The following is a 20,709-nucleotide window of genomic DNA, read 5'->3' as shown; positions in this document are numbered from 1 at the left end:
GAGAAAGGAGAGGGAAGGAGGAGGAGGGGAGGAGAGGAGGAGGAGGAGGAGGAGGGGGGGGGGGGGGGGAGGAGAGAGAGAGAGGGCGAAAGAGCAATAGAGCGATAGAGAGCAACAGAGAGCGATGGAGCGATTGGGAAGGATGAAGCGACAGAGAGCGATAGAGAGCGATAGAGCGAGGGCGAGAAAGTGAGAGAGCGAGGGCGAGAGAGCGATTGTGAGAGAGCGAGAGAGCAGGGAGGGCGGGAAAGCGAAAGAGAGGTGTAACCATCGCTTGACATGTAATATCCTAATTGTAAGTCGTCGCATCGTAGCTATCGCAAGTGCGGTGCGCTATCAACAGCGAAACTGCGAAACTCACCATTCTGCTTTTCATGGAAAAGCAGATCTGGGAAGGTCTCCAGAGTTCTCCGTTTCAGTTTTGGCAGTCCGATGACGTTGGTTGCCGTGCTTCCGCGCGGCCGACCCTTGTTCTTGGTGATCTTGGCAGGTTCCTTCAGATGTTCCAGTTCGGCGATATGCCCCAGTCGCTCCGCATGCCTCGATCTGTGACATGGACAGAACCAGCACCAAAAGAGACCTGTTCGGAACTGCCAGCAAAAGGGGCCCGGCGGCCCTCCTCGGCCTCACCCTGGCTAGAACTTCCTGAGGAGAAAACGGAACGCGCCTCTGTAGCCGCACCCTGCCTGGAGCTGCCTGCGGAGGAGACGGGGCTAGTATCTCCAGCTGCGCTCTGGCTAGAAGGTCCTGAGGAGACGGTACGTACCTCTGTAGCCACACCCTGCCTGGAGCTGTCTGCGGAGGAGACGGGGCGGATGTCTCCAGCTGCGCTCTGGCTAAAAGGTCCTGGGGAGAAGACATCTCTAGCCACGTCTTGATCTGGAGCAGAATCTGAAGGCTGTGACCCCAAGTCAGCATCCACACCTGCATCGATGTCATTCGTGCAGGAATGGGCATCACCACTGCCTGCATTGTGCAGGATGACAGGTGCATACATCTGACCCTGCTTGAGGTTGGCCAGGGTGTCTTTCAAAGCCTGGGTGAAGGCATCGAACCCATCGCCTGTAAGTTCAGAACCTACTGATGCTATCTGGTTAGCAATAGCCAAAGCTCTTCTGTAGCGCTCGTGCTGTGTAAGGGCCCGTGTCTCCCTGGGCGCACTCTGAAGGGTCAGAGTCGGGTCACGTCGGGTCACTGGAACATGCTGGCTACCCATATTCCATCTGGAACTGAAGAGGGTGTCCTCAAACAAACCCAACCCCAGAACCTGGCGCACCCTCAGCATGTGCCTGCATGGGAGCTGGTATCTCCTACGAAATGAGCACTGACAGTGAGTGCTAGATGGGGTGATCGGACAGCCTGAGGTAGTGGTGCACCTAAACTCATCACCGACCCGATCCAGTTCTACGTTATCTATCACCTTTGCCTGCGCTTCGACAGCCTGGAAAGCAAATGGCGTCAGGTGCGCCTGATACACACCCATGTCACCTGTGTGGATACAGACAGGCCTTTTGTGTCACATCTTGTGGGTCTGAAACTGATGGTCGCGCCTTTGTGAGAACAGCAGCACGGTCACTGCCCCGGCAAAGTCTGGAAAAGAGGAATGCACACGGCACACATCTTTCAATTTGCCATTGAAGTTCTCCAGTCGGTTGTTGGTGAACGTCCCGTACAGGCCACCATCCGTCAGACCCCCTGACCCACTCATGGCGGATGGGGTGCCAGTTGGTGTCAAAGTACTCTCGGACGCACTGAGGCGACAGGCTTTCCCGCAGCCTGGCATATGACACCTCATCAGGAGCATTCACAAGTGACTGTAGCACATGCAGTGCACGCTCCTTCTGGTCCTTGGTCAAGTTCTGACCGACGGTGATCTCCCTGCGGAAACTGCGAAGAACATGAAACTTGCACAGCTGCAGGTCACTATCTGCAAACACGGAACGGATGGCACCTCTCAGGGCACTGTCTTTGTCGGTCATAAAGACCTTGATAGCAGCACTAGCCACCTCGTTGCCAGTCCTGAAAATCTCCAACATCACTTTGATCATGTCCTGGGTCTCTGATGTGACCAGGAACATGCCAACCAACTCGCTGTGGCCCATCCCATCCACACACATCATAACGAAGAGAGGGAACCGAGTGTCCACGAGTTTGTATGTGGAGTCAATGAGGCAAATCTCGGGAAACTTCTTGAACTTGTCGGCCATGTACTGATCTTGAAAAAGGATACCGCAGACTTCACCGTTGTCCTCAACAATAGTTGTTGAAAACCCCTGACCGGTTAAAATCTCTATGGCGGCTTGAATGTCAGAGCTATGACTTTTGGGCTTTCTCGTCATGTTGAACAGATCATGGCGTGTGATGAATTTTCCTGTCGAATCTTCCATCACAGCCCTCACGAATTTGGGATCTGCACCCACAGCCATGTACTCATTGACCTTTTGCTTGTCGTCCGGATCCAGCTGTCGTTTCTCCGGTTGCATTAGGCAGCCCGCTCTCGACGTCTCATGATTGTGTTCCAGCTGAAGACAAGGACACAAGGTTGTAACATTTGTGCATTACCTGGCAGTGGACGGCAATCGCCTCAAAGGAAGTAGAAATGATCATTGGTTAGTGCCATGTGTGACATGATGGTAATACGTTTTTGTTTTTCGTTTTGTTTTGTAAGTCACGGCGCTGTGGCTAAGAATCTCTCTTTAGGCGATTCTAGCGCTGAAGCCAACACATCGAAACCACTTTTGTATGCCGTCGCTGATGTGCCTGGTATCTTCATGCCCACTATATTTTGTGTCATGGCCGCCGCTTCCCGTGGTTACCACACTTAAGTTGCTAGCGAATTGACATCGACGTATCTCTTATCTCTTCACCCTTTTGTCAATCTTGCTTGTGTAGCGTACATGCGTACATTTACGTATCGACTTTATGTGCTTACGTCATAAACCGAATACGCGCCTTTCCTGACATGCGTTTTTCCAACGAGCATTAGCCTGCACGCAGATTGGCAGTCAAAATATTTGCGCAAATATAATGCCTTACCATCTCTTTCATGTGCTCTTTTGCGCTTTATAACATTTGCATGGACTTGTCATTGACAGCCACGTCCCAATATGATTATTATCCATAAGTACTCGTCTCTTCGCGAACTAAGTTCCCTTCGCCCTCTATTCTGACTGGCACGAAGCAACGATGTTTATCCTACGGGCAAATGCCCTTTGTCTTCTCCTACGTTTGTCAGCCGGCCAGATCATATATTGCCTTTCCCACCTTTGCAAACCGAATTTGGTTGGCCAATGTCGGGTTTGACTTTCATGTCAGCGTTCAAAGTGAGTGGGACTAAATATCCCCTTCCCTTACCCGAACTGAATACGAAACCACATCTGCATTGCACCTGTAGCTGAATTTGTAACGCATCAACAGCCAAACGTTGACACTTTTGAGCTTCGCTCGCCGGCGGTTGACTGCGTTCATAATTTTCAATCAATACAGATACAAAAGGACAATGCGGGCTTTGTTAACCAGTTGGTCATGACATATATAGCTCGCATGTTTCACATCTGCTTTCATTCCTTACATCGATTGCTGTATGTCGATTGGCACTCTTTTATGGTGAGCCACGTACGTCTGCGTGTTTCTTGGGATGTCAGCTGGGTGGGAGAAAATTTCGACCTCGTAAAGCTAATTGGTGCAACCTCGTTGAAGGTTCATTACCACCACCTTATTACTTGTCGAATTATGGCTATTACGCTACCTGGGTTAGAGACGTCAGACGTTACATGAAATGCCACGACGTCGCGAGTTTCTGTAGTCGCCATCATAACGCCATTTGTCTAACGAATACGCTAGAGAGCAAGATAAAGAGGATGGAAGAGTGCGTGATGGGGCCCAAAATGGGTTGACCGTGTTCTTCAGCAATTTGTGGGAGCTCAGTGCCTGTTTGCACGTATGTAACAAGCTTCCTAGTGGCATTTTGAAATGCATTTAACCTCCTACTGTTTGAACTCAGCGAAGAAATGTCGGATCTAGCCCATGAAAGGAAGAATTCCACAGCTGCAAGGGGTTTCGAAATGAGATAGCCATTTTGAAGGCAATGCAGTGCAGTTTACATTACTGTACTCATTAGGGCTTAGAACCACCTGGCCCCTGGGCGCGACGCCCGCAAACTTGTGCTTGCGCAAACTGCGTGCAAACTTGTGCGGACTATGCATGGTCACCTAGTCAAGCATAACACCATGGAAACATCTCCCGTGTGTTGACACCTTATTGCTACTGTGGCACCCAAGACCGACGTAAATATTAGCGCGCAAATATTCGTATCTGGCGTACGGTAGCGCAATTTCCGGCACCAATGGAGTTCATTGTTTATTTGGCTAGCCATAAATCACATGCGTTCAATTCATGTTTCGAACATAATTCACGTTTTGCGCTGCAGAATGCAGGAAGTTGGACAGAGGTAGCAGTCATGGTAGAAATAGGACTGGGCATCGAGCACTTAAAAGACAAGTCTACAAGCAAGCATGCGAATGCAATCGAACAGCACTAACGAATTAAGATGCAAGACACGCACACAAAATGACGTTTGGATTCTGGAAACACAGCACCAATTAGCTCGATACCTCACGAGAAGTCGAAGTTCCACAAGTAAGTCAGCCCGTCTGCAACGATGGCAATTTCGCACGTTCAGTTTGGCACCCCTTCTAACGTCATACAAGCGTTCCATCACGTAATGAAACGGTGGCGTATTGGAAAGTATTTTACTGATTAGTGAAATTCTGTTACTACAGCAATCCTAAGCACATCAAACGTTACCATCATCAGCTGTGCATCAGCTGTCAAACGCTAACAGCTACAAGTGAGTCGATTTCATCATAAGTGGCGCGTGCCTCGGCATATTCAAATAGTGGGTCATTCCCTGTAAGCATAGATGGAAAGTGGCATGTGGACGCCAAAAGAACTTTTGTCAATTATTTCCCCAGAGACATGCTGAGAAATGGCAATACTCACCATCACTTTCTGCACACAAAGCTTGCCACGACTGCAGAGCGCATACACCTGGGCGAGGCATTCCAACTTTCTCGTACTGCAAATCAACAAATAGCTTTCATTAACACGCATGATCAATGCTCTTAACAGCCACACGATTGGTGCAGCTAAGCGCTTGCCTGGTGACTTCGTTGAGTAACGGAGTCTGAATTATGGAAGCTGGAGGGAAGCGAGTCGTCTAGTGGCTTTTTTGACAGGGGTGTGCACAAATCTGACGCCAAACGGCTCTGACGCCACAGACGTTCACGCCCAAGCCATTATGACAAGACCCCGCATAACACGCTGGACCCATGTCTCAACACGATCGACGCCACCCGGGAGCGTACAGTGCACATTGGATAGCAGAAAATCGGTAGTATAGATATAGATATATATATATATATACAATGATCTATATATATAATGATATATATAATGATATATATATATATATATATATATATATATATCGACGTCGCCGAAAGCATGTCAATGACTCCTTTGCTCAGACTTCTTTGCCGTTTACGCTTACAGTCTGGCCCATGAGATTGTCTTGTGCAAGGATAGAGTCGTGGGGATACAAAGCCAAGTTTCTTTCGAAAGAATCACGTGCACCGACACCCTCCACGCTAATAATTTCTGCGTGTGAAGGTTTTCGACATGCAATCTTAATGATAACCGATTGGATTCCTCCAGTGCGGTTACAATGCGAGTGAGCCAATTTGTCTGTCAATATGCCAATCTGGCTGTACTTAGTGCTTATAAAGAGTGTTGTGGACGTAATGCAATTAGCCACGAAAGCTGCTCAACGTCATCCCTCACAACGGTTTGCGGTCGATGTATGTATCCAGCAGCTACCTTACGGCGTTAGAAAGGAAACTAGCGTGACATGTACATGTAAACGCCATTTCTCTGCACTCTTCCTCTGCCAATACTCCGTGTGATTGTATTGTTCTGAACCGTTGGGATGCAAATCAATAGTGGCATTGAGCGATATATACATGAGCGATAAGTGCAACGTTAGTATTGGTTGACTCGTACTGGCCCCTAGATCAGTGAATGAGTACGATCACACAAAATGTCTCTGCTTAGTCATGGAGGCGACCGCCAATCAGGATGTTGACAGCAGTGATAACTTTCGCAGTGAAATGAAGACTTTTCTTCCTTCAACTGATTACGAGCGACATCTTTGCTTCTTGCAGTGTGTACCAAAAGTACAGTGTAAGCACAACATAATGCAACGAAAGGAATCTAAGTTTCCTCCCAGATCTCGGAGGACTTGACTTGAAAGAAATAGTACAAATTCAGTGAAAATGTCTGAAAGTCGGGTACAAATAAAGCGGACATCGAATAGCACAAATGGGGCTGATTTGATAACAACTGTTCTTAAACACAGTCAGGAAACAAATTGTTCCCCATCGAAATATACCAGGGCGTTGTTCCACAACATGCGTTACTGAGCTCAGGTGCGCAAAATGACCCACCCGACCCAAAAAGACGCCAACAAATGGGTTTCTCTCCAAATGAAGTCCAAAGGTGCGAGGTTTGATTCCCTACGGTGCCACTACTCTTGCCAGGCGGTGAAACAGGCGACGCGATATAGCGTTAGCAGCTGAGTATGGTCTAAAGCACCAAGACACACCAGATTGCAAAAAGGGCGAGCTTGCAGGCAGTGCGAAGCGCATGGCGGGTCGCGCAATTACGGGTCGCTGCCAGTTACAGGTTGACTCCCCTTCCCCCTTCAGTACTAGAGGTAAAATAGTCATTGCTCTAAAGCCGTTAGCCTCTAAGGTGCATCATGCATAAGGGTGCTCATGAAAGACTTGACCGCCGGTTGCAATGAGATGGTTTTCGGCGTAACCGGGTCTGCGTATCAGGCCAATGGCGCCATCGAACACTAGTGCACCTCTCCCGTCCAAGCTTTTAAAATACGAAAACCATGCATACGATGCCACCTCTCGACGCAACTCGAAGATGTGATAGTACATGCGAGGCAAAATGTCTATGCAGAGCAAGGGTCGGATGGCTTTTTTATCTGGCAAAACAGCTTTAGGCATAACTTGTTCCTTACCTTGTTGACCGCACTCGCTTGCTGGACAATCCAAGATCACGATGTTTGCCGCCATGGACACAGATCAGAGACACTTTGTAGTACACCAAACGCCTAGCAGCATCCTCAGCATCCGGCTGGCCTCTGAAATACTCAGCCAGCTTGCCCTCCGGGTTTTTCTCAAGCTCACTCGATAGCTTGGCAGCCTGCCGCCGGCAAAACACCGTGTTGCTGCCATTACCCAGTTCCTCCACTGCAGCTTCCAGTTCGGCGTACGATGAAAACGTATCTCCCACTCGCAACACCATCGCGGCGGAGATAAATACGCACAATAGCCCTGAACGTCCTCAATGCCACCTCCTTGAACAACTGGAAACAACGACACTAGGCGCCCAAGCAGAATAGGAAGTGGGAAGCAGGGGAATACAACACTGTGCACTCAAAAGTTTTGAGTAGTAGGTATCGACACGTGCTATAAGTATACCAGAATCGTGACTAACAACGTATTTAGTATGTTGTAACAAAAGTTGGCAGTGCTGTGCTAGCGGCATCTTTGGTTTGTTTGTGGCGATTAAGTGTAATCACGTTTCCCGATCGCAAGGCGCTTGAAGTGTGGTGGGGCATTGGGGATGGTGGTTGGATGATCAGCTTGTGTGCAAGTAATTTCAGATGCCTCCGGGCTTATCAGATGTATGTTGCTCTTTGCCAAGTCATAACATGTACCAGTGTACATACAATGATTCATTGAAACATTATGTATCAAAACAAAACTGTATCATGTAATGATTCAGTTGCTGCACAACTTGCCAGTTATGAATATTGTGGCCTAGGCTACTGGCTGTTGGATGCTTGTGCAGTGCTGCATGCAAAGTGATTGGTCTGCACAGGTATATTTATGCTGGAGCTAAAGGTGTTGTTATTTTTTAATACATGTATATTGATATTGTTTTCTGATTGGGATTTGAATATTCAACATATGCAATGATAGCCTTTGTCCACAGTGGTGCTACCACCCATGAAATGGGCCAACCAGTAATAATGTCAGTTCGGCACAGCTGCATGATTGCATTAGATGTGTTTATTGATACATGAAAGGCATTATAATGTGATGGAAGTGTTTGGTATGATGCAATGTTGTGCACATACCTGATGACATTTAACCAAAGGAGTGATCTGCCTGCACTGTTTAGAAAAGGTCGTCTGATGTCCAAAATTGGATGAGATTTACAGCATAATTCGGCCTTTGTGAAATTATGAGTTGTTTTTTCGGGATCAGAAAAATCCATGTGTGTAGCTCATTGGGCTGTGTTGATGGCCAGTCCACCTCACCTCCACATAGTGTGTGTTTATCATTGTGTCTGGACACCTCATTTGGATTAAATGCTATTTAAAGAGAAATTGCTATTCTATGCATTTTGTTTAAATGTGAAATGCACATAATATGCATTTTGATTACATGCTATTTAATATGCATATATATGCATACTATATATACATACATATAAATAAATATATATATATATATATATACACGATCAGAATATTGTTAAACTCAATACTTCTATCGCCAGTCGGTGGTCGTATTCACTCTGTGTTCCCTCTCAACTCTGCTGAAAAGAGTTGGCGGCAGCGGGACTCGATCCCGCGCCTTTGACATCGCGGCGTGCATATGGGTCTACGTTTTGCGTGATAGCTCGAAAATGAGTGCGGCGCCGCACGCTTTTAGTACCGGAAATCGTAAGAGCATTGTCCACGCTTCATGTCTACACACTTTTTTATGCATATATCTGTATAAGATTTAGAAAGCCGTGGGCCTGAGGAAGGTCATTTTAACATGAGAACCCTATGGCTGGTCGTGAAATGTGCGCCGTTGCTGCCATATTTTATACTAGACTTTGGACCCCCGGCGTGAAGTGCGTTTTCCCGGGATTTGCCAAACTGCCGCACGCACACACTAAGTATGAAAAGTACCGAACACAAATATGATTGTTGCTACTGTTCATGCGTGTTTGAGGTGAAGTTGACTGTTTACAGCACCCGCGTACAAAATCCACTGTTTTTTTTTTACAAACATCAGTTATTTTTCTGCTGACAAGTGGCAGCGCTTCAGGCTACAAAGCGAATGTTGCCAAGTACGTTCCGTGCATGTCGCAACGTTCATGTCCACCCGTAGGTGCTTGCCAATGCCTCCTTTCCTTCGTTGTTCGGTACCCTAATATTCTGCCGTGTGCAAGACATCGAGGTACCAATGGGGGGCGGGCGGGGGGGGGGGGGCAGGGAAAGGGGACGAAGCATAATTTTTTAACACTAATATTCGTCCACAATTGCGTATCAGGTACTCGGGAACGCATAACAATCAAGCTCTAGAATTAAATTTGCAAATGCGTCGTAGTGTAAATTTGGGGCTGTGGACATTTCCCATACACCAATTGAAGGTACCAGGGACAAGGAGTCTCGCTCCGGTAATAACCCATATACGACTCATGGCTACATCATGTCGCTGATTTTCACCTTCTTTCAGGAGTCATGTATGATGAAAATATGAAAATTGCGGGCCCCAGACACCCCCCCCCCCTCTCTCCCTCCTTTCTTTCTGCTGGCTGCACTCAACAATTTGCTGTTCTTGGCATGTGCAACACATGTTGAGTCTTACGCAGCTTAATATCTAGGCAGTGCGTATGCACCCTCCATAACGGAGAGCGGGCACGCACCCGGCTTATACACCCTCGAAAACAGGATAGTTACGCACTGGGCTTATGCGCCCTATACACATCATATTATACACCCTATTATACGCCCTATACACCTTATACACCTCCCCCCCCCTTGGGCCACGAAGGGGCCCATTGGCTCCGGGGGTCGATAGCCGGCCGAACAGGTGCAGTTTTTTAGCAAAACGAAACAAAACTGGGTATCTCTGGACTTTCAGGCGACCAAGAACAGTTGTAAGCGAAAGTGAAAGGCCTATGAGAAGTCCCAAAAACTACTCAATGGTTGGAAAAGTTGTGAACTGGAAATGTTAAGCCCCATTACACCGTCTAGGGCCCCATGCTGTTTCGGGGCCCCTTATGCCACTTGCAGGCTCATTTCGGTCGTTTAGGAGCATTCAACGTTGTCCTTCACTTATTTGCATTTGCTCAGGGGGCCCTGCACTGTTGTTGGGGCCCTTCCTGTTAGCGTGCCAGGGAACTCTTGTCAATCACGGGCCCTTCCACGGATTATTTCCATTCGCCAGAAAGGCTCTGTGAGCGGTGACCAGACTCCCATACCTTAACCTGCCGGGGTATTCTCGGTTGCCCAGGGGCCCTTTACGTGGGTATCGGTTAACCTACCGACACACTTGCGATATGCCCATGGGTCCTCTACATTTGTCTAGGGCGTTTCCAATACTCTGTCACTTGCTTAGGGCCCTACATTCTTATCTGGGGCCCATCTAATGGCTTGCTTGGGCACACTCAGTCGTTCGGGGACCGTCTACACTAGGTTGTTGGCACTTCTTTTCTGAATGGGGAGTTTACGCTTCTATGTGGGGGGGGGGGGGGGGGGAGGGGGAAGGGCTATCTGATAACCTGCTCGGGCACATTCGACCGCTCGGAGGCCCTCTATATTGGCCCCTAGGCACGTGCTATTTGAATGGGGCCCTACGCAATTGTCGGGGGGGGGGCCTCTGTTCACCCCCTCGCCCACACTGGATTGCTGGTGGGCCCTGCACATCGGTTCTCAGTGTTTGAATTTAGAGCCCTCTGCCCGTATCGGGGTCATCTGATAACCTGTTCAGGTACACTATCCTTCGTGGCCTTCCGCATGGGGTTTCTTATTTGAATGAAGGGCCTTAAGCTCCTGTCGGGGCTCCCATCTGATAAGATGCCTGGGCCCATTCGATCGTGGTGGACCTCCACGTCTGGTTTTGGGTACTTCCTTTTTTACTGGAGTGCCCTCTGCTCTTTTTGGGGGTCCTATCTGTTAACTTGCTCTGGCGCACTCGGTTATTCGGGGTCTTCTACATCGTGCCGTGGGTAATTCGCATTTCAACGGAAGGCCCTACGCTTTCGCCGGAGCCCCATCAACCTGCTCGGGCACACTCGAATATCCGAGGGCTCTCCACATTGTGTCTTGGGTACTTCCTATCTGAATGGAGGGATCTACGCCTTTTTCGGGGATCCCATCTGTTCGCCGGTTCGGCCACATTGGATTGTTCGGGGGCTCCGTACATTGGGTCTTGGTGTTTGAATTTAGGGCACTACACTCCTGTCTGGGTCATCTGATAATCTGCTCGGGTATACTCCATTTTTCGGGTGCCCTCCACACTGGGTTTTGAGTACTTCTTATCTGGATGAAGGGCCCTGCGCAGTTATCGGGTTCCTTATGATACGCTACTCGGGTACATTACATCATTCTGGGGCCACTTACTTCAGATCTTCAGTGCTTCCCATTCGAATGTAGGGCCTTACACTCTTGTTGGAAGCCCTATTTGTTAACCTGCTCCGGCATACTCGAGCATTCGGTGGCCCTCTACATTGGGTCTTGGATGTTTCCTTTTTGAATGGAGGGCGCCACGTTTTTGACCGGGCCCTATACGTTTGCTTGCTCTGATAGACTGGATCATTCAAGGGTCCTCTGCATTGGGTCTTGAATACTTCATATTTGAATGGAGGGTCCTACGCTCTTTTTGGGAGCCTTATCTGTTAACCTGTTCTGGCGCACTCGATCGTTCAGAGCCCTACACGTTGTGTCGTGAGTATTTCCTATTTGAATCGATGGCATTATGCTTTTAGCGGGCCCTATTTATTCAGCTGCTCAGGCCGGTGGCAGATGCAGAGAGTGGGAAGGTGGGGCACAGGACCATGTCCCATGGACCATGCCGAGGGAACCTAAAGGCTCCGAAGGGGCCCATAACCGGCTGGACGGACGCAGTTTCCTTACAACAAACGCACAACAAAATTGGATCCATTTGTGCCTACAGATGACCAATAACCATTGCGAGCAAAGGTAAAAAGTTCATAGGTTAACCAAGTTTATTCTTCACTGATTGAGAGTATTGCTTGGGGAAAATTTGGGGGCTCATTACGCTGTCTACAGGCATTACGCTGTTGGCTGCCTGTCCCTATATGTCCACTTGCTGCGTCAATCTGATCGCTAAGGAGCTTTCCACGTTACTCCTGATCTCTTCCCATCTTTTCGTAGGGCCCAGTGTTCTGTTGGGACGCTATCTGCCTCCATGCTTGAGCACCCTTGATCAATCGGGTTTTCCTACACGAATTCCACCCATTCACCCGAAAGGCTACATACGCTTTTTCCGGGGCCACATATTCCAGAGTGCATTCAGTTGCTCAGGGGTCCTTCATATAAATCTCAGGTACTTTTTACTTGCTTGAAGGGCCTTGTGCCGTTGCTAGGGCTCTTATAATGTAAAGCACGGAGACGCTCGATGCTCAGGGGCCCTCTACTTTATTCGAGAGCTCTCTCCCTTTGGTCTCACTTGCGGCTGACTTTTCACTCCTATCGAGACTCGTGTCGTTAACCTGCCCGTGCACTCTTGATTGCACAGAGGTATTAATTTACAGTCTTGGAAAAGTTTCCCTTTGCTCGGAGGGTCCTGTGCCATGACCGGGACTTCATAGGTCAGCCTGTCGAGGCACTCCCAATCGTTTAAGTGCCCAGCACGTTGGTCTTGAATTCAGTTTTTGCTTGCTCTGAGGATCCTATACTTGTTGACGGGAGCCACTGTGTTGGTCTAGTACGGCACCCATGACTGCTCAGGTTCCCTCCCTATTGGCCTTGGTGCCGTCACCATTGAGCGGCAGTCGAATACGCGCCGATGAATTTTTACGCGTAATTGCCGAACGTAATTCTACGTGCCTCTGCCGTCGTATGCGTCATTTCCACTGGCTATTCAGTGTGTCACACTCAGTTAGATTTACGATGAACCTTCACGGGATCCTCAATAGCTCCGTAGGACGTGAACTCCCTCGCTCTAGCATTAAAAATTACGGTGCTGTCCGATATGAAAAGCCCTAGTTAGAATTCATTCCGCTTAAAAGTGACGCGAGTTGGCATCATCACGCCGCGCCAATAGACCATGAAGCCACCCACTTAACAGCGGCCGTCGTCGAGATTCGAACCCGGGCTTACCGCGTTAGAGACCAGCACTCCAACCATCCATCCATCCACTGGAGATGCGGGCCCGGCAGCCGAAAATTCGTGATTAGAATAGAAATGGTTCAGAGTGAGTTGATGGATTTCGTGATTGTTGCATACACGCTCAGTGCCGAACAATGGGAGTTTATTGGCTGGGCAGGCTTTCAGGCACAATGCGATACACGTGGCTTGGCACGTCGCAATCCATTCGTGAGCTGGTTGTATCTCCAAACGGCGCGGCGGAACATGTTGAAACACTGCCGCAATTCGCTGCGCTACGGTACCAGAACTCCTCCCTTCTTGGCAAAAAGTAGCTTAACGGTACACACTATAAGTCCAGGCGCTCTGGCGGGCGCTGGTTGCGTGCCGGACGAGCAGGCGGCGGAACCAAATCGGCTGTTTCCGCCGTTCGCGCGCCACCGGGCTGCGGGAGGCTGGTTTCATCTTCCGCGGATGAAGCGGACATCGCTGACTGGTTCACAGCTTCCGGGGACGGAACGAACGTCGCTGGCTTGCTGTCAGTCGGCTGTGGTGCCGTCACGTTCCTGGGCGCAGCCACGAACGGCTGTGAGGTTAGGCTACCAGGTGCGAGTTGCTTCTCTGTTTCGACTAGTCCGTCCTCTCCAGAAGTATAACGGGGACGGATGTGATCGAAGTGATGACGGAACTGACGGTCATCTTGCAACAGAACCTGGCAAGACGGTCCACAGACATCTAGCGCGGTTCCTGGGAGCCACTTACAGGCCGAACCAGTCACTTCTGTGATGAAGACTGGGTCTACCGTACGGAACGATCTGTTGACAGAACCACTCGCTGTGCTGCTGCAGTACTGCCTTTCCTCCGACGGGTGGAGCTGCCTCAGATGCGTTCTTGGAGCGCGTTTGAACAGCATCTCTGCTCAGGCTTTCCTTGTTGCCGTATGTGGCGTATTGCTGCACTGGAACGACCATCTCTGAAGCTTCGTGAGCAGGGGAGTGGAGCGTTGCTTCTTGATTCCGGTTTTCACGAGCTTCACCATGTTTTCCGCTTGACCATTAGATGCAGGGTGAAGCGGAGGGTTGAAGACATGGCGGATGTTGTTCGTGTTTGTGAAGTCGCTAAACTCTTTACTGGTGAAGCAGCCACCGCTGTCGCTCACGATCACTGCGGGGATCCCATGTGTGGCGAAGGTAACCGTAGGTGGTCTACGGTCTTTCTTGTGCTGACGTCGTTGGTTATTCAGACGTCTGGCCATTTGCTATACGCATCCACCACGGTCAGGAGCATCTTGCCTTCTACAGGGCCAGCGTAGTCCACATGTACTCTGTCCCACGGAGCGTCTGGATACCTCCATGGCTGAGAGGGCACTTAAGGCGCTGGTTTCTGGTGTAGCTGGCATGCATCACAGACTTGTGAGCTCGGCCATGTCCGAGTCCATCCCAGGCCACCAGATCTGGCTGCGGGCACATTTCATGGAGCAAATGTCGGGATGCCCTTCATGAAGAAGCTTGAGTGCCTTTTGGCGGCACTGTGGTGGCATCACCACTCAGCACCCCCAGAGCAAGCAACCGCCCTGGAAACTCAGTTCGGCATTTCGTAACTGGTACGGCAGGAGAGCTGGCAACATCTCTGACGACTTGGGCCATCCGTACCGGGTGTAGTGCAGAATTTCAGAGAGAACGGCATCTCTTCTGGTCCATTCTCGAACAGCGTCCACAGCTACCAGTCCACCAACAGCTTCAAGCACCTGGATGACTTCCACGAGCGGAGCTACTGCAGCCTCTGCCATCGTTTCAGAGGTTGGCAGGCGGCTGAGGGCGTCTGCTGCTGCATGCTGTTCTGCATTGCCGGGGATGTGTACCAGCTGGTACTGGTAAGCGTCCAGCGTGACCTTCCATCTCACCATGCGTGGTGGGACGGCTTCTGGCAGGTTCTTGGTTTTCCCAAGGAGCCCCAGGAGCGGCTGGTCAGTTCTGAGCGTGAAGGGTCTTCCATACACGAAGCTTTGGCACCGCTTGACGGCGAAGACCAGAGCCAGACCTTCACGGTCGATCTCACTAGTTCTTTTCAGCTTGGCTCAGAGTGCGGGAGGCGAAGGCGATTGGGCGTTCTCCTTCTGGTGTCATCTCAGACAACACAGCTCCTAGGCCATAGGAGCTGGCATCTGCTGACATGACTGGTGCATCACCGTCGAAGTGTGCGAGACAGGGAGCTTCTGAGAGAAGAACCTTCGTTACCCTGAAGGCGTTCCGCTGATCTGCGCCCCATCGCCACTCCACGTCCTTCCTCAGGAGTGCATAAAACGGTGCAGTAACCGCACTCAGCTTCGGGCAAAGCGGCTGTAGTGGTTCAGCATGCCGAGATACGTCCTCAGTTGTCCAACGTTTTCAGGATCTGGGGCATCTTGCACGACTGCTACCTTCTGTTCTGTTGGGTGCAGACCTTCCTTGTTGATCCTCACCCCGAGGTAGGAGACCCCTGGCAGGAACCACCGGCACTTTCTTGGGTTGATTCTTAGCTTCTCCTGATCCAGTCGCCTCAGTACTTCATCCAGGTTAGCAAGATGTGCGGTGTTGTTCGGACCCATGACACAAATGTCATCAGGAAACACCATGGTGTTTGGGATGTCAGCTAGCAGGGTTTCGATGTGGTGCTGGAAGATAGCAGGACCACTGCTTACTCCATACACCAGCCTGGTTGCTTTAAAAAGATGTGTGTGTGTGTGTGTGTGTGTTGACCACTGTGTAGTCTTGGCTTGACTCTGACAACGGAATCTGCAAGTACGCCTGTTCCAGGTCGATTATTGTGAACTTAAGACCTCCAGCAAGTTGGGTGAGAAGTTCCTCCACTTTGGGCGGTGGATATTGCTCCAAGTGACTGGCCCTGTTTACAGCCAGGTTGTAGCTGCCGCAGTCTTACTTTGCCATCTGGCTTCAACACTGTCACCAGGGGTGCAGCCCATTGTGCTGACTTGCAGGGATTCAGGATTCCAGCTTCAATTTGACGATCCAGCTCCTCTTCCACCGGTGGTTGCAGAGCCAGGGGCACCGATCGCGGTTTGCAGAAGACCAGTTTGACATTTGAATTTATCTCCAGGTGGGCTTCAGTGTTGGCTTTCCCCAACTCGGGCTTCGTCAGATTTGGGAACTTTTCAGCATCTCTTGTGCTGTTTCCCCCAGTGAGGCCTTCACATGGAAAATTGCATGCCAGTTGAGTTTTACCTTGGAGAGCCAATGTATACCCAGTAGGGGCTTGCTGGATCCATGCACTACAACCAGGGGTAGCTGGACTCCTGTGTCACTTTCTTGCCAATCACCTTGACTTCCCCAACCACAGAGATGGGCTCAGCTGTGCAGGCTTTCAGTCCCTGTCTGGATTCCTCCAATTTCCTGTTTGGCCACAGCTTGTGGAAGAGCTGTTCTGACATCACTGATACTGCTGTGCCAGTATCAACTTCCCACTGCACTGGCTTCCCATCCACTTGCACTGTTGTCTCAATCAGGTGGTTCTCACTTGATGTTGTCTCCTGTATAGACTTGTTTATCCTCCGGAGGTATTCCTCAGGTGGGCTTCCACGCTGAGTTTGCAGATGGTGTGCTTGGTGCATCTGTTTTACTCTGGTTAAACCATGCTGACCTTTGTTGGGGCATACTGTTTGAGTGTGATCCCATTTTTTACAGTGAAAGCAGTCCTGCTTTTTAAAGGAACACTCCCACTGGCTATGTTCTGGGCTGTTGCATCTTGAGCATCTTTCTGTGTTCAAAACACTACGACTGCGCTGGTTGCTTTGGTGCATTTTCTTTTGCACCACATTTGAGGTGGGCTTTTATGTTTGCACTATGTTCTGTACCTGGACATTTATCTGTAATGCAGGAAATCTATTTGAATGGCATGCTTTAATGGCACAGGTTTGGGCTCTGGCTTGCTCCAAGCTTCTTGCAAATGGGTGCAATTCCTTGAGTGTCATTTTCTGTTGCAGGACCTTTCCCCTCACCCTGGGATCTCTGACTCCCATGATCATCTGCTGTCAGATTTCCCAGGTGGAATTGGTGAAACCACAAGTACTGGTGGGGTGCTTGGGGCAAACCACAGTTGCGTCAGTGGACTTACCTTCCATTTGCATGGTTTGGCCAAACACATCACACTCTTCATCTCATTTTTCTGCAGAACAAAATATGACCCAGCCGCCTGCACATCTTTTTGTGGACATCATCCACGGCCTCTCCCGCGACAGGCAAGCGCTGTGGCAGCTTTTCTTGCTGATCAGACACTGCCGGGCCAGCAAAATGGAGCAAGTGGCCTTTTTTCTGGGCAGGATCTTCTACTCCCATCGCCAGACACATGTTTCCACTAGACGGAGCCATTTAGGGCACTGATTGGGGGGGGGGGGGGGGGGGGGGGGGGGGGGGCGTCACATCAAACTGCGGCAATTCCAGCGCCGGCAATGCCATCCCTTTTCAGGCGGGACTTGGAACTTATGGCGGGCAATTAAGCGTAAACATGACACACCAAAATTAATATCCTCGTCACCAATCTTGCTCCATACACGCTCAGTGCAGAGCAATGGGACTGTATTGGCTGGGCAGGCTTTCAGGCGCGGCCCCAAGCACGCTGCCCGGCGCGTCGCAATCAACTCTTGAGTTGGTATATTTCCAAACGGCGCGGGGGGACATGTTGAAACACTGTCATCATTCGTTGCGCTGCAATATCACAGTGATCGTTTGATGTCTATCACCTATCGAACCAACTTTTCGCACGGGATTCTGCATTTTTGCACTTTCTTGCCTCCAACGCTGCCAATACGCGTACGCTTGACACGTACAACCATCTGAAAGATTTTTGGAGGGTGTATAAGCCCGGTGCCTAACTGCCCTACGTTTTGGAGGGTGTATACGCACAGCCTTTATTATAATTACTTTATTATTTTATTATAATTACCTTTATGCCCCCTCAATGTCCTTCGGGTCCCATATCGGATTTACGGTGCTCCCATTTGAGATTTCGTCGTGGTCACCTGAATGACACTTCAGGCTTAGGATCAATCAATTTCTCCCCACGACAGTCCGACATCAAGGACAAACTGAGTTCGGGGGAGGGGCAAAACGGTGGAAAATAACAAAAGTATCCCCAGAACGTACGGTAACAAGCAGGGGCAGATCCAGAGAGGGTGGGGGCTACGGGGGCCGATAGCCGGCCGAACAAGTGCAGTTTTTTAACACAAAACGCAACAAAACTGGGTATCTCTGGACTTTCAGACCACCAAGAAGTTGTGAGCGAAAGTGATGATGCCAGCTTGCTAAGGGCCTATGAGAAGTCTCAAAAATTACTCAATGATTGGAAAAGTTCTGAACTGGAAATTGTCAGCCCCATTACACCGTCTCGGGCCCCATGCTGTTTCCGGGGAACCTAGTTGTCCCTTGCAGGTTCATTTCGGTTTAGGAGCATTCCACGTTGTCCCTCATTTCTTTGCATTTGCTCAGAGGGCCCTGCGCTGTTGTTAGGACCCTTCCTGTTAGCGTGCCGAGGAACTCTTGTCAATCACGGGCCCTTCCACGGATCATTTCCATTCGCTAGAAAGGCCCTGTGAGCGGTAGCCAGAGTCCCATACCTTGACCTGCCGGGGTATTCTCGGTTGTTCAGGGGCCCTTTACGTGGGTATCGGTTAACCTACCGACACACTTGCGATACACCCATAGGTCCTCAACATTGGTCTAGGGCGTTTCCAATTCTCTGTCGCTTGCTTAGGGCCCTGCACTCTTATCGGGGGCCCATCTAATGGCCTGCTTGGGCGCACTCAGTCGTTTGATTGTTGCATACACGCGCGGTGCAGAGCGATGGGAGTTTATTGGCTGGACAGGCTTTCAGGCACAATGCGACACACGTGGCTTGGCGCGTCGCAATCCGCTCGTGAGTTGGTTATAATTTATCATTCCAAACGGCGCAGCGGAACATGTCGAAACACTGCCATAATTCGCTGCGTTACAGTACCACAGTGATCGTTTGATGTCTATCACGCATAGAGCCGACCTTTCGCACCGGATTCTGCATTCTTGCACTTTCTTGCCTCCAATGCTGCCAATCCGCGTATGCTTGACACGTACAACCATCTGAAAGATTTTTGGAGGGTGTATAAGCCTGGTGCGTAACTGCCCTCTGTTTCGGAGGGTGTATATGCTGTCTATCTATCTATCTATATCTATATCTATCTATCTATATATATATATATATATATATATATATATATATATATATATGTACACATACATGTATACATACATGTGTATATACATGTATATACACATATGCTCATAGTGTTTTTTGCAGCCACAGGTTGATCAATGAATCAATGACACATTCTTTAATGATACAAGTTTTCAAAAACACACTTTTGAAAATATAACAAGAAGCAAATGATTACTGATCAATAATGCCAGATTGACTGATGTAATCACCATAACCCAGGTAATCACCACTAAAACACAGGAATGTACACATATAAACATGCTATCCAGACCTGTGTTCAACTCAAGGTGAATTGTGAACCCGCTCATCAGCCAATCAAATTGGGGTGAGTTATAGGCTGCATCTGCTCATTAAGAAAATGCTGGTTTGGATCATGACCTGAATCACATTTGTCACATCCTTCATGAGCTGAGTCATAAACTAGTATTTCCCCAAAATTGCATCAGTGAGTCATAAGGCTGAGGTCAAATTGACAGCACAAGGAAAATGGTGTGCCTAGGAAAATTCACATGCCATTTTAGTGTTAATATTTATGGTGCGCCATAGGCAAAATCACATCTCATTTTAGTGTTAAAATTAACACCATGCAGCAGTATCTGAAATTTGGTTTTGGCTGTTGGGGGAGAGAACAAAAATATTAAAATTGCAGCTTGTAGGGAGAACAAAATACCCAGGTGAATTTGCACTGCATTCACAGCTGGCACTAAAGGACATTCTTTGGCAGCAGATGACACTTAACACCATGCTCTTGGTGGTCTCAGTGGTTGCTAAAGACCATTAGAAATTGGCTGCTTGCAATTCTGAAATTTTCTAGCTTCCTAAATAAGTGCTTCCATCCTAATTCTATGCTTGCACCTACCACATTTTTTATGCTATGGAGCTGATAGAAAGTTGCTGAAATTGATAGTTCTATCATAAAGGTGTCAGTCCCAATAATGGCTGATAAAGGCAGATGCTTAAAATGGGCACCAGTTACACCATTCCCCTGAGCACATGATGCAAGGTTTATGATTGAAATGTCATGCAAGCCACAATATAAATACGAGAATCTGGGGCATGGTACTTCTTGCAGCTACATTCTAGCCAATGTACAATCTTTCTAACCCTAGGCTCTTACTGACCCAGATATACAAAATTTGCGAACAAGTGTGTAGTTCCCTATTTAATCAGATGCTAGCTGATAGGATGCTAGCCGGTCTCCAACTTTTAGAAAAAAGCTAGGCCAAAGTCAGGGAGGACATGGCTTGCACCATTTCTTTGGGAGAAAATATTTCTCTGCT

The 20,709-nt window shown here is 49.1% G+C and overlaps 2 protein-coding genes across 2 annotated transcripts in view; one reads left to right on the top strand and one right to left on the bottom strand.

The window, feature by feature from the left end:
* LOC119092613 (uncharacterized) overlaps nt 1–1,656 on the bottom strand; it is a 4,888-nt gene extending 3,232 nt beyond the window's left edge. The window contains exon 1 of the mRNA XM_037215574.1: nt 362–1,656. Coding sequence (XP_037071469.1) covers nt 497–1,483 — 987 coding nt within the window. The 5' untranslated portion in view covers nt 1,484–1,656 and the 3' untranslated portion in view covers nt 362–496. The remainder of the gene's footprint in view (nt 1–361) is intronic.
* Nucleotides 1–20,709, top strand: part of LOC119092611 (N-acetylgalactosaminyltransferase 6) — a 50,890-nt gene that overhangs the window by 7,078 nt on the left and 23,103 nt on the right. The gene's annotated exons all lie outside the window — the stretch shown is intronic.

Source organism: Pollicipes pollicipes, unplaced genomic scaffold, assembly GCF_011947565.3.
Source record: "Pollicipes pollicipes isolate AB1234 unplaced genomic scaffold, Ppol_2.1 Scaffold_3447;HRSCAF=4054_pilon_pilon_pilon, whole genome shotgun sequence".
Lineage (NCBI taxonomy): Eukaryota > Metazoa > Arthropoda > Thecostraca > Pollicipedomorpha > Pollicipedidae > Pollicipes > Pollicipes pollicipes.
This window is presented reverse-complemented; position numbering and strand designations above follow the sequence as displayed.